The sequence below is a fragment of the Tyto alba genome, unplaced genomic scaffold, assembly GCF_018691265.1.
Source record: "Tyto alba isolate M040663 unplaced genomic scaffold, T.alba_DEE_v4.0 Super-Scaffold_16, whole genome shotgun sequence".
NCBI classification, from domain to species: Eukaryota; Metazoa; Chordata; class Aves; order Strigiformes; family Tytonidae; genus Tyto; species Tyto alba.
The window spans coordinates 33,858,186-33,870,650 of NW_024881278.1; the positions used below are offsets into that span (position 1 = coordinate 33,858,186).

Consider the following 12,465-nt stretch of genomic DNA (forward strand, 5'->3'; position numbering starts at 1 on the left):
CAGCTAAGCGGGGCTACGCCATGATCCTCTGGTTCCTGTACGTCTTCGTCTTGGAGATCAAAGTCTACTTTGTATACCAGAACTATAAAGCTGACCGGAAAAGCCTGGACCTCATAGCCCGCAAAGCACTCACCTTGCTGCTCTCCATCTGCATCCCAGCCCTCTACATGTTGTTGGCGGCCACGGAGCACATGGAGTACGTCAGGACATTCAAGAAAAAAGAAGATCTCCGCAACCGCCTCTTTTGGGTCATTGTGGACATGCTGGACGTGCTGGACATCCAGGCCAACCTGTGGGAGCCCCAGAAGAAGGGGCTGCCACTCTGGGCTGAGGGCATCATGTTCTTCTACTGCTACATCTTGCTCCTGGTCCTCCCTTGCGTGTCCCTCTGTGAGATCAGCATGCAAGGGATCGGCATTATGCCTCACCGGATGATGCTGTACCCCATGCTGAGCATGCTCACCGTCAACATCGCCACCCTCTTCATCAGAGGCAGCAACATGGTCTTCTTCAGGGACGCCCGGGTCTCCAGCATCTTCATGGGCAAGAACATGCTGGCCATTGGGCTGAAGGTCTGTACGTTTGTGCAGTACCAGCGGCACCGGCACCCCGTGCCCCTGGGGCTGGACCTGGCCCTGCAGCACAGCACCCAGGCCCAGCCCTCCCCGGGGCTGCGCGCGTCCCGGGACCAGCCCGCCTGCCCCGAGGAGCTGGCCCAGGACAACAGATGACAAGCCAGCAGGAGCAGCAGCCTGGCTACCGCCACGCCTGGCTGGACCTGGAAGCTCGGGGCGGGCTGCTAAAGCCCCCCCACCCCGGACAGAGAGCAGCAACCCTGCTCCCGCCCTCCCTCCCTGGGCGAAGCTGCCCCTGCTCCCCGAGGAGGGGAGCTGCTCCTTCTCGGAGCAGCCCCTGTAAAGCCGCGGAGCAGTTCGGGACCCCAGCACCCCACTGAGGGAGATGGGCAGAGGAGGCCAGGTTTGCCCGCTGTGTTTGGCTGGGGCCAGGCAGCCCCCCCCCCCCCCCCCCCCACATACCCCAGGCTCAGCTGGGGGGCTGCAGAGGGACAGTACTGGTGTGGTTGGCCCTACCTCCCCCCTCGGTGCTTTGGCAGCAGCCTGCTCCCTGCTGCACGAGCCGGGGACCCCCTTCCCCGTCATCCCTCTCAGCCAGCTGCAGGCCTGGGGTGCCCAGAGGGGGGGTCACCATCCTTTTTCGTATCTCCCTCTTTGCAATAAAAGACCTGAGCCCTGCAGCCTCCTCCTGTCTGTGTCCCTGCCGGCAGGCAGGTTCCCCCAGTTCCCGTGGGGGCCTGGACGTCCAGCTGTGGGTGCAGAGCACATCTGGGGTTGGGGGGGCTCACCCAGTGACCACCCAGGCCTGGGGAAGAGCATCTCAGGCACCTGGGTCTGAAAGCCATTCCTCCTGGCCAACATTTGGGAGAGGAGGGGCAGGTCCTTGGGAGAGTCTGGTGGGCTCTGAGGGTGTCACTGGGGAAGGAGGTAGAGCAGCTCCGTCAGCCACCGCTGCCCGTGCCGCCAGCCGTGCCCCACGGCTGCCCTCTCCCGGGACACCCACCACAGCACGTCCCCACACCCCACCCCGAAGGAAAACCGGAGCAGGTCTGGCGGCCACACTGCCAGGGCAGCGTTAGAAATAGAAGGAAAATAACCCAACTGACTCCTCGAGGCTGGGAGGCCGCGGGGAAGAGCGGCTCCCCCGGCAGCAGAAAGCGCTCGAGGTGGCGGACGCATCTCCTGCCCTTGGAGCTGGCGTTGCCATGCTGCCACCCGCCCCAACACCCAGTGCCACCACGACACTGGCGGAGCTGGGCGATGCCCCCAGGGCTCCCCGAGCTGCCGGAGGTCAGTCGGCTTGCTCCTCACCGCTCCCGGGCTGAACAGAAGCGGGCGACATCCCAGCGAGGGTGTCCTCCTCGCAGGCAGGCGCACAGGCCCGAGCGGGAAGAAGCCTGAAGGGCGGGAGGGGAGAGCGGGACCGCTTCGAGGAGACACCAGGTTTGCTCCCCGCTGGGCAGGACCTACCAGCAGCTGGGGATGGGGACACGTTGGCTCAAGGACACGGCCCTTCGGCAAGGTCCCAGCAGCAGTGACACAGGGGCGAGCCACCTTCCAGCCCGCCCAAGCCCCACTCCTCTTCCCTTCTTGCACTGAAGTACAAGGGGAGGTTTGTTCAGCTTTTCGTTAAAAATTGCTATCGTCAAACAGCAGACGGATGCCACAGAGGGGTCAGGACAGCCTTGGGCTCTGGTGCGGCTGCACCGCTCCCAAAGTAACTCTCCTCTGAAGGCTCAAGGATGCGGCAGGCTCTGCATCCCACAGCGCAAGGCGAGAGGAAGCAGCAGCCAGGCAGCTTGCAAAGCAACAAGCCACGGGCAGGTTAAAGGCAGCTGAAGATTTCCACGGGGTTTCCAGCCGAGCTGGCACATCCCATTTCTACTGTCTTCCCCCAGTTACGCTAAAACCCGTCACCAGAGTAGAACTCGCTTCACCCACAGGAACTTCAGTGGGGGCAGATGCTTCTGCGACACCCTGGGGTGGGCGTGATGGAGTTGCTCATCATTCCTCCTCCTTGCTCATTGCAAGGCCCGTCCCCAGGCCCCACGCACCAGCTGCCCACCTACACCCAGCACAGCTGAGGCACTCTCCCAGCACACGCTCTGACGTGTCAGATCATCCGGGTCACGTCCCCGTCACCACCTTGTCAGCGCAGCCCCCCCCGAGACAGGGGCAATCAGGAGCGAGGAGAAAGAAGAGAGCTGGTGGTCAAACAGGGGGTGGAGAGAGGCATTAACTCCTGTAAAATCAATCGGGGGGGGGCGATAGTCTCTCCTTTACTCGGCACTGGTGAGACTATACCCAGATACTGCATCCAGGCTGGGCCCCTACGATGCAGATGTTGGTCCCCTGGGCTGACTCTAGTTTTGGATGTGAAAGCTGTCAGAGACTGGAGCACCACAAGGAAAGGCTGAAGGAAAAGGATTTATTCACGCTCAGGAAGAGAAGGCTTTGGGGAGACCTAACAGCACCCCTTTCCCACCCCGCCCCCCCCAGATCTATGACAAGGCTGCTGAGAAGACAGAGCCAGGCACTTCACCAAGAACAAGACAGTGACTATGGACTAAAACCAGGCAGGTTCCCTGGAGGAGGGAGAGAAAAACACCCCAGTTTCATCTTGAGAACTAGAAGCAGTGGAGCAGAGGCCAAGAGAGGTGGTGGGATCTGCCCTTGGGCATTCCCAGACCCAACTGAAGAAGCCCTGGGCAACCTGGTCCGAAGTCGGTGCTGGCCCTGCTCTGAGCAGGTTTTGTACCCGAGGTCCTTTCCCCACCCCAGCTGGTGTTCAGTGAGACCTGGAGGAAGAGCCAGCAACGCAGGGTAGGGCTCATGCTCTCCTAACTAAGGGGAAGGGATGAGCAAGTGCAAGGACAGAGTCAGACTTGCCACCACCCAGGCACAGTGTAACCACAAGCGAAAAGGGCATTTCAGCTACAAAAAAGCGCTATTTCCTTCAGCTCAGCCTCTGCTCTGCTGCCTAACAGCATCCCGGTAGTGAAAGGCAAATACTGGGAAGAGGGGGGGGGCCACCTTCCAGACCTGGCCAGGGCAGAGCGAGTCCCAGTGCCTGTCCAGCAGTCACGAGTTCTTCTGTGAGGGCAGACGGCGCTTGTCTTTGATGGCATTCCTCTTCCTCTTCTTGTTCAAGAAGCTCTCCAGCTTCCCACTCCTCTTCAGCTCTGCGTACTTCTCGGCCAGCTCCAATTTCCGCTTCTCAGCTGCCGAGAGGAGAGTGAGGTTTTAAACTGAAGCCTGAATCATCTCTACAGACCAGCCCCTCCTCACCTCTCCCTCCCTGGCTCAAGGCAAGGCTTGTCCCTTGAGCACCAGTGCTAGAACAATCCCTCCACAGCTCCCTAGAACATTAGGGACAACTCCCAGTGCTTGGAGGCCTCTCAGCAGAATCCCCTCTAGGTCTCCCCGGCAGCATCAAGCACTTACATTTCTTTAGGAAAAAGGGTTTCTTTCCCTGCTTGGCCAGTTCCCTCTGTTGTCTCTTCAAAGACAGCTCCCTCTCTCTCCGTTCCTGCTGTTTTTTCTGTGCCTGTTCTTGCTGTGTCTGTACAGAAAGGACGGGCCTGTGTCAGCCAGTGTCGAGGCAGACCTCAGGTCACACATCCTCTCTTCTAGTGCACGGCCACACAGAAGAGGAGGGTGCTGTGCTGAACTCACCATGCGGTTCAGGAGCTGCTGGAGTTTCTCCTTCTGCTCCACGTTCTGGCATTTTTTCAGCTGCTTCTGAACCATCTGAAGAAGAGAGCAAAAAGCCGCGTGACTCCCTGCCTGCCACCTCCACTGTGAAAGGCCTTTGCAGAAGCTGCCCCTGCCAAACAAGGTCCTTCTGCCCAAGGACAGGCGCACAGCATCACCTCCTTCTCCTGCTTCTTGATGTTGTCCAGGAAGCTGTACGTCTTCATAAATATTTCAGGCTTATACTCTCCAGACAGGTCATCAAACCGAGGGTCTCTGTGGACCTGAAGGCAAGGAAGGCAAAGGTAAGAGCTGTGGCCAGGATTACCCCGTTAATAGCCTGCTTGCTCTCCTTCCACGGAGGAGACCTTGCCACTTTTTTCTACTAGCGATTTTATGCGCCCACCACCGAAAGCATCTGCAGTTGGCAAAGACCAAGTCTGGCAATCAAGGTGGCAGTCCCCCCCAAAGTCACCACGCCTGCCTCCAGTCTGCCAAGCAACAGGCATTTCCATAGGCAGGTCTACCACCCCGGAGAAGCCAACTCAAGGAAGAGCAGCAGGAGTGCTGCCTCCAAACGCCTGCAACCCCCTCCAAGGGCTGGCTGAACATGTGTTGGGACTGGGAATTCAAACCTACCTAGATTTTTCACAGATTACCCGGGTCAGGCCATACAAAGAGACGCACACAAAAAGAGATCCCTAACTGTGGAAAGTAACATATTGAGATGATCCAGCAATGATGTCAAAGTCGTATTCAGATTAGAAACCGGATGGGCATTTGAGCTTCCAATGCGATTAGTCCCGAGCAATGAGCACAGCTTGCAGAGCAGCTGTCACTGGTGGCAGCCGTTACTCCTCAGGTGTTTCTAGAAGATGTAACTCGAACTTTTGAGACCCAAGTCATGCACTGTGCAAGGCAGCAGGTCGTACAGAGAGCAGCCCCTCCTGCACCCAATCTCTTGTCCTCCCCAGAGACGTGTTAGCGCTCCCTGTGCTCACCGAGCCGTGGCCCAAGCTCTGTCCTTCAGAAACAGCCTGCGTCCCCTTCGGCAGCCCCATCACCACGTCTGTGCCCGATTAGCATTGCTAAGGGCAGCCAGCACCTGAGCTGGGGAGGGGGAGCACCCACCTTCTTTGTCACAGAGACGACTTGTCGCAGAAAAGGTACAGGCTTCTTGGCAGACATCTCCAATGGCCTGAAAAAGAGAAAAAAAAAATGTTCTTCAGAGGAGCAGAGGACAGAACGAGGCCCAGACTAATGTGTCAGGAGGTCAGCCAGACCCTCGGAAGAACATTACTGCACAGTGCTGAAACAGCAGACTCTCCCACTCAATCCTCACCACGACACCTAGAGAGGGAAGAGGTGGCTTGGTCAGGAGCTACAGAAGGCTGCTACAACCAAATGATCTGTAACTGCATCGTTAGAACAATCCTACACAAAACCTGATACAGCCCCACCGTACCAAGCGAAAACCCACCACCCGCATCAGTAAATTACTCAACTATTCCTCTCCACGTTTTCATTCTTCATGCAACAACCCTCTCCTATTCCTGGCTCACCAACTCATCCATTCTCGATTAATACGCTGAAAGGTGAGATCAACGTTGAGAATTTCTGCACTGGCCCAGTAGTTACAAAGACAGGCCAATTCTACTGTGGCCAGGCTCAGCGAGAAAGCATGCCGTAACACAAGTAAAGAAAAGGTCAGCCCCTAGGAATAAGGGCCTTACAGCTCACGGTACGTATCCCAGGAGAGACTCCACCGTGCACCAGCACCACGAGGACCATGGTGACAACCAATGAAGTGAACAAGTCCTCCTTGCAACACAGGCCTTTAGAGCTCGATGCTTTAGGTGTACGGGGGGGACAGCATAAGGTGTCACAGCGGGATGCTACTCTCCCCACGTTCCTTGGGAAGCGTGTCCTGCTATTTGTCAGGGTATCAGATAAGTTACTAGAAACATGAAAAGACCTGCGGACCACCCGCTGGAGTACCCACAACGTGGGCACTAGACTTGCATTCAGCAACACAATAACACCGGGGCAGGAACTGAAACAACCCCCCCCAGTCATAAGTAAGTTTTCCAGCTCCCACTTAGGGCAGCGTTCTGTGTCATTTCATGTCCACTGATGTGGCTACACCCCTGTGCAATGCTCTGGAGTCAGCTTTACACAGCGCTGCTGAAGCCAGCTCAGTTCCAGAGGATTTCCCTTAAGCCCCTTTTTTTTCAGAAGGTCACTTCCCTAACAAAAACTTTCAAAGAAACAGCATGTGGGATTTACAGTGACGCATCCCTTAAAGGATTAGGGGAATTAAATCAAAGCAGAACTATGCAAACTGTGTGGCAGAAATAAGAGACACTCTGCGAAGATGTTGCACCGCACAAAATCCCCCAGACTCTTGGGTAAAAGGCAAAGCAGAAACATTCTAATCAACTGTTTATGGCAGAAGAAACACGTGTTCAGCAGAGGTTCAGGAATAGGTTAGGGAATGCCAGCGTAACAGAGGAAACCTATTCAAATCGCTTAGCTATGACTCTGAGGACTGAAAACCAGCTAACTACTGCAAATGAAGGGTAATGGTATAACAGTTGTTACCAGGGGAGGAGTGTAAAAGGTTCTGATAGTTTTTGTTGCGTTGAATGCATTTTATAGTCACCACATCAATAGCACCTACAGAGTGTGCAAACAGGAGATGTAAAGACCGCTGAGGACAGGAAAAAGGTCTGTGATGGTAAGTACTGTAGAGGAGAAAAAAAGATAAAAATCAACACAGACGAGGCACAGATGAGACAACAGAAGGAAATTCCAGAACTGTCACTGCAACTCCAGCCAGCAGGAGCCAGGCAGAAGGTGCTGATAAGCTGGAGGGGGGTTAGAAAACAGCAGGGTAACTACTTGTGGGCCCAGGGGACACAGGTAAAAAGCAGAATCATACAGCTTCGAAGAGAAGCATACCACACCGTGGGTTAAAAATGCCTTAATACAGAGGGTGTAGAGGAACTGAGTGCAGATTTAACTATTGAGTGACAGGTGGCTGCTAGGGATTTGAACGGGATAGGATGTTAAGAGCTCTGAAAGAGCAACAGATCATTCCCAAATGAAACCCCATAGTGAAAAGCACCACTGCGTAGCACCTTAAAGGACACCGACACCAGCTCCAAGGCAGTGGCGATGCTACGAGGAGCTCCCAGCCTCATTTCTGGAGTGCGGAGAGGACACACGCACACTTTTCCGATCACAAAAGAACCTCTTTACCCCTTTTTGCCTTGCTGCTGCTTCGCCATAGCTTTGGTAGGTTTTGCAGTTTTCTTCCCACCGGTCACCTGCTTGCGCGTTCGCGTCCTCATAGCACTCTGCGCCTGCAGCAGCTCCTCAAAAGACACGAGGCGTTGATCTAGAAGAGAGCACAGGACACACCTGAACTGAACAGCTTCTCAAGGCACTTCCCACCCCCCCCAGATTCCACCAGGAGGGATGTCTGAGCCCGAGACAGCGACACGAGCGCAGGGCTGCCATCCAGACAGCGGCAGAAAGAAGCCCACGCATCTCTCGGCCTTCGCTTTCTCCCTCGTTAATCACCGCAGCCTTTAGCACGGGAATAATTCCCCTCTCCCCCGACGTGCCTTTGCTTCTCTCCGCTCAGCAGCACGCACAAGACCGGTTCGACGTTTTTACCCGACGCCGAGAGCGACACGAGCTCTGCGCTGGGCTGTGTTTGGGTCACATCGTAAATTCTGAGGGATCGCCTCTCAGCGCCGAGTCCTTCTCTGCAACGGGCTTGTCCTTGTCCCACCGCCTTCGCACGGGCACCACCGCATCTCTCGCACCGCGAGGCCAGCCAGAAGCCGCAGGAGAACCACGTAGCCTGCTCGGTCTGTTAAAACTGGGAGGGAGGAGGGACAGTCCCTCCCTGCTGCACATCGCCCACGGCTCTGCTCAGCCCGCAGCGAAGCGATTCCCACAGCAGAACCTCCTCAGAGGCCCGAGAGCGACCGAAATCCGGACACTCAACCTTCACCGCCTCGCTACCAACAGCGACAACTTACAGCCTGACTCGCCGGCGGGGGGGGGGGAAGAGCAAAACCCCGCAACGCCAAAAAGCAGTTTCATATTCTCGCCCTGCTGCGAGCTCCCCACACTGTTACTTACACCTTGCGTCGCAGGAAATTTTCCTTCTGTCCTCTGACCAGAAGACCAACAAAAACACCACGAGAAACAGCAAAAAAAAAAACACCACGAGAAACAGCAAAAAAAAAAACCACCACGAGAAACAGCAAAAAAAAAACACCACGAGAAACAGCAAAAAAAAAACACCACGAGAAACAGCAAAAAAAAACACCACGAGAAACAGCAAAAAAAAACACCACGAGAAACAGCAAAACCAACTCTCCCCAAAGCGTTGATGAATGCACAAGGTTTTCTGGAATTTTCGGTTGCTGTTTAATATCCCGCAGTGACAGTCACACTCCTTATAAGCACAGTGTAAAAATATTATCAACAGCTCCGTCTGGATTTACACCTCCGGGTTTCAGGACTAGCAATCAGAAAGCATTTCTGGAGGGAGCACTTGGACACCATTCCGTTCTCTGGATGGCGGCAGGGGCAAGAAGGAGCAGGAGGGTTTGCACTGCCTCCCTTCTGGAGAAAGCCTTGGCATAAAACTCTGCACAAATACTATCTGCTTGGCACAAAACACCTCAGCTGTGGCCTAGCAAAACCAACCACATCCTGCCCGGGGGTGGGGGTGTTGATCCTGGTTGCCCACCAAGATGCTCTATTACTTCCCTCCCCACCCAGATGGGAGAGAAAATATAACAAAAAGCTCCCGGGTTGAGCTAAGGACAGGGGGAGATCACTCGCCGATTACCAGCACGGGCAGAACAGATTCGACTTTGGTAATAAATTAATTTTCCCCATCAAATCAAGGTAGGGTAATCAGAAATAAAAACTAAATCCATTTAACCATTGCGCTGCAGGTGGGACCAAACAAACGCCAATCTGTTGAGGAGCAGTTAGAATAACTGCAGGATAAGGAACTGCTAAATAATCTCGCTGGCTCGGCCTCGCAGCAGCAGGTGCAAGGAAACGTAAAGGTAAGGGAGCTGCAAATCAGCACCAAAACCCGAGCAGCCCGGCCTGGGGGGCGAGGGATACGTGCAGGAAGGGTCAGCTGGCCGACACAGTGAAGAAGACTACGAGCCTTCACCCGAGGAACCCCCGGCGACCACCTGAAGCCTCCGACAGGCACGCGCGAGAGGCATTAACGTGCGCTAATGGGTTCCTGGAAAAGTTACAAGTATGATAAAAAAATGTAATGAGCGCGTGTGATTCAGGTAGTATAAATCACGTGTTGATTTTGTCTTTACGCACACACACATCAGGAGGAGCTATTCCCCCCCCCCCCCCCCCCCCCCCCCCCCCGTGTCTGGTGTTGTCATAAAGAACGCCTGATCTCCGAAACGCCAAAATTTGAGTTTTCGAGAGCGAATTAATTCCCGCTTCTCCGGCCACGCCGCGGCCGGCCCTGACCTCCCGCCGGCAGAGCGGGGGGGGGGGGGGGGGGGGAGGAGGGAGCTGGGCTCTGGGAAGGGACCGAGCAATTCCACGATTTAACCATTTAACCCCCTCGAGAACGGGCGGCCGTGACACCCCCACCCCCCCCCCGCCATCGCGCTCACCCTCCGCCGCCTTCAGCCCCCCGCGGGGCTCCTCTTCCTCACCCCCCTCCATGCCGGGAACCCTCCTCCCTCCCCCCCCCCGCGCAGAGGCGGAAGACAACGGGCGCACGCGCAGACAATGGGCGAGGCGGTCAGAAAGGGGCGTTTATTAAAGGGGAAGGGGCGGGGGGCCGCCCCGATGCCCCGGGGAGGGGGGGGGGCGGTGGGGAGAGGCTGTCGGCCAGGGCGCGGAGCTGCGCGGCCAAGCGGCTGAGCTGCGGTCCCGCCGGCCGGGGCCGGCGCTGCCGGGCGCGCAGGAAGGCGGCTTCCTCCTCCCTGCGGCGGAGATGGGGGTGAGGGGAGGTTTGGGGGGGGGCTGCCCTCCTTACCCCCCCCCCCCCCTTAACCCCCCCCCCATCCCCTCACCGGAGGCAGCGGCTGGTGCAGGTGATGGCGCGGCCCGCGCCGTCCCGCCGCGCTGACACGCGGAGCCAGGCCCACGTCCCGTCACGGCGCAGCACACGCAGCACCGCGGGCCCCGCCGCGGCCCCGGACCCCAGCGCTGCGGGCAAAGACGGGGGGGGGGGGGCGGATTGTATGTGTGTTAAAACCGTGGCAGGGCAGCGGGGAGCACCCCCCCACCTCCCCGCCCTAAGCAGCCCCGATGGGGTGCGGAGGCAGTTTTGCCCCCCCGGCGGGGTGGACGCCGCAGTCAGGTTGTGCCCCCCCCCCCGCGAAATCTGGGGGTCAGTGGGGCTTCTCCTTCCCCTCCGCGCCGTGAGCGAAGCGGGGCGCCCGTGTTCCACCGGCGCGGGGCGGGTGACCTCGTGTGACCCCATCCTTTTCGGGGCAGGGCTAAATTCGCGTGGTTCCCGTTGCCCTGCACGTCCAGGTTTCCACGTTCCCCGGGGCCCGACACTCACCCACCAGCCTGTGCTGGGCGGCTGCGAGGTCGGCATCCTCAGGGTGCAGGAGGCTGTACCACGACAGACCGATCAGATCCTCCCTGCGGTAGCCCAGGTGGTAGGTGACGCTGGGGAACACGAAGGGAGTGGGGACTGAGTCCTCCTGCAGGGTCTGCACCGCGTCAAACAAGGAGCGGCTGCCGCACGGTGGAGGAGAGGGCGAAACAACGGGGGTGCGGAAGGGCGAGGGAGGGAGGGAAGGGGCTTGGGAAGCGTCTGGGAGAGTCTTTGCGCCCGCGTCCCGTGCACGGCTTCGGTGAAGGGAAGCGATCCTCGCTGGCCCGAAGGTGTCCAGCCGGACGCCCCTCACCTCTCCGTGACGTCTGTAAATGTCATGTCTAGGACGTGCGTGCTCCGGAACAGGTCGTCCCGGCAGCCGGCATCGCTGTCGGCCGGCGACTGGGCGACGGGCGTGCAGAGGGCCAGGAAAGCCGCGGTGCCGGGGGGGCCCGGCCAGCGCAGGGCCATGAAGCGCCCGCGCACCGCCACGGCCCGGTCCCCGCCGTGCCGCAGCCGCAAGGCTTTGGACGTGCGCATCTCGCTGACGAAGGTGACTTCTGCGGGGAAACAAACCGGCCCGAGCGGGTCAGGGGCTCCCCTCCCTCGCGCCGCTCCCGCCCAGGGCGGCCAGCGTCTCGGAGGAGCCAGCCAGGGCCTCTCCCTCACCCCTGCCGGGCTCCTCCTGGGCGAGGAGGAGCTTCCTGCGGGCATCCTCGCGCGCCCGCCCGTCTAGGATGTCGAAGATTGTGTCCCCCTGGGCGAGCAGCTCCACCTGATAAAGAAGGGGCTGCTGTTCACGCACTGTGCCTGCTCTGGCGGGCCGCACGCTGGCACTGCGGGAGCTGCAGCTCGCCGGAGCCCCAGGCCAGCGTTCCCTGCAAAGGCACCAGGGCAGGTACGGGGCCGGGGACTGCGGATTCCCGGTGGGACAGCCATACCACGGAGAGGCCCAGGACCTGAGCCACGTTCTCCGAGATGTAAACCAGCTTGCCGTCGGCCGAGAGCACGAGCAGGAACCCCGGCAGCAGGGAGAGCAGCTCCGCGCTGAGGGCCGGTCCCAGAGGAGGAGCGGAGACTGCGGCAGGCAGGGGACACACACACACACACACAGTGGGGTGAAACACCGTTCTGATGGGGCGGGAGCGGTGCTCCCCGCACAGCCAAGCTGTTGTGGGGTTCGGCGGTGCCGCGGGTACCTGGGGGGAAGAGCCGAGCCCCCCGCAGCCAGAGGCACACCAGGGCCATGGTGTGGAGGTAAGAGAGCCGCTCCTTCTCCCGCGCGGAGATGGGCAGCAGGGAGCGCAGCGCCTGCAGCTCCGCGTTGATCTGGTCCCGGCGAGCTTTGGAGGCGCTCTTGGTCGACCTGCAAAGCCAGCTCTCTTGGGGAGACGCGTCCAGGGAGGGAGAGGGACGGCGCTCCCCTCCCGCCCGCTCGGGGGAGAATGGCGAGCTGGGGGATGCGGAGGGGAGCTGCTCCTCCCGTAGAGAGGCTTGGCGCCCATTCCGGGCAAACCTTGGGTGGCTGTTTCGGCGCGGTGGGTGCAGGCAGGGGTGCTCGTGGCTGCCCCG

General features: G+C 58.7%; 2 protein-coding genes across 4 annotated transcripts in view; one reads left to right on the plus strand and one right to left on the minus strand.

Moving 5' to 3' along the window:
* The window catches only part of LOC104364936 (transmembrane protein 121), a 3,100-nt gene extending 1,845 nt beyond the window's left edge, over positions 1 to 1,255 (plus strand). For both annotated transcript variants that reach the window (XM_042789795.1, XM_042789794.1), the window contains exon 2: positions 1 to 1,255. This exon is cut by the window's left edge. In XM_042789795.1, coding sequence (XP_042645729.1) covers positions 1 to 731 — 731 coding nt within the window. In that variant the 3' untranslated portion in view covers positions 732 to 1,255.
* A 1,734-nt stretch (positions 1,256 to 2,989) lies between these two features.
* Positions 2,990 to 10,028, minus strand: RRP36 (ribosomal RNA processing 36). Of its 2 annotated transcripts, none has more exons than XM_042789796.1 (7): positions 9,953 to 10,028; positions 7,530 to 7,668; positions 5,400 to 5,466; positions 4,448 to 4,552; positions 4,251 to 4,325; positions 4,020 to 4,137; positions 2,990 to 3,796 (listed from the first exon to the last, which is right to left on the minus strand). In XM_042789796.1, exons 1-7 carry the CDS (start codon positions 10,002 to 10,004, stop codon positions 3,657 to 3,659), a joined length of 696 nt encoding a protein of 231 aa, XP_042645730.1. In that variant the 5' UTR covers positions 10,005 to 10,028; the 3' UTR covers positions 2,990 to 3,656. The 2 variants fall into 2 exon arrangements, with proteins under 2 accessions (XP_042645730.1, XP_042645731.1); XM_042789797.1 differs by lacking the exon at positions 9,953 to 10,028 and adding an exon at positions 7,898 to 8,505.
* Positions 10,029 to 12,465: the final 2,437 nt, after the last annotated feature.

Excerpts from the sequence above, each read along its gene's own strand:
- RRP36 (XM_042789796.1), bottom strand. The coding sequence starts at position 10,004 with ATGGAGGGGGGTGAGGAAGAGGAGCCCCGCGGGGGGCTGAAGGCGGCG. Across the intron at positions 7,669-9,952 it reads GGGGCTGAAGGCGGCGGAGG|ATCAACGCCTCGTGTCTTTT; the intron begins GTGAGCGCGATG and ends GCTCTCTTCTAG. Across the intron at positions 3,797-4,019 it reads ACCCTTTTTCCTAAAGAAAT|CTGAGAAGCGGAAATTGGAG; the intron begins GTAAGTGCTTGA and ends TCCTCTCGGCAG.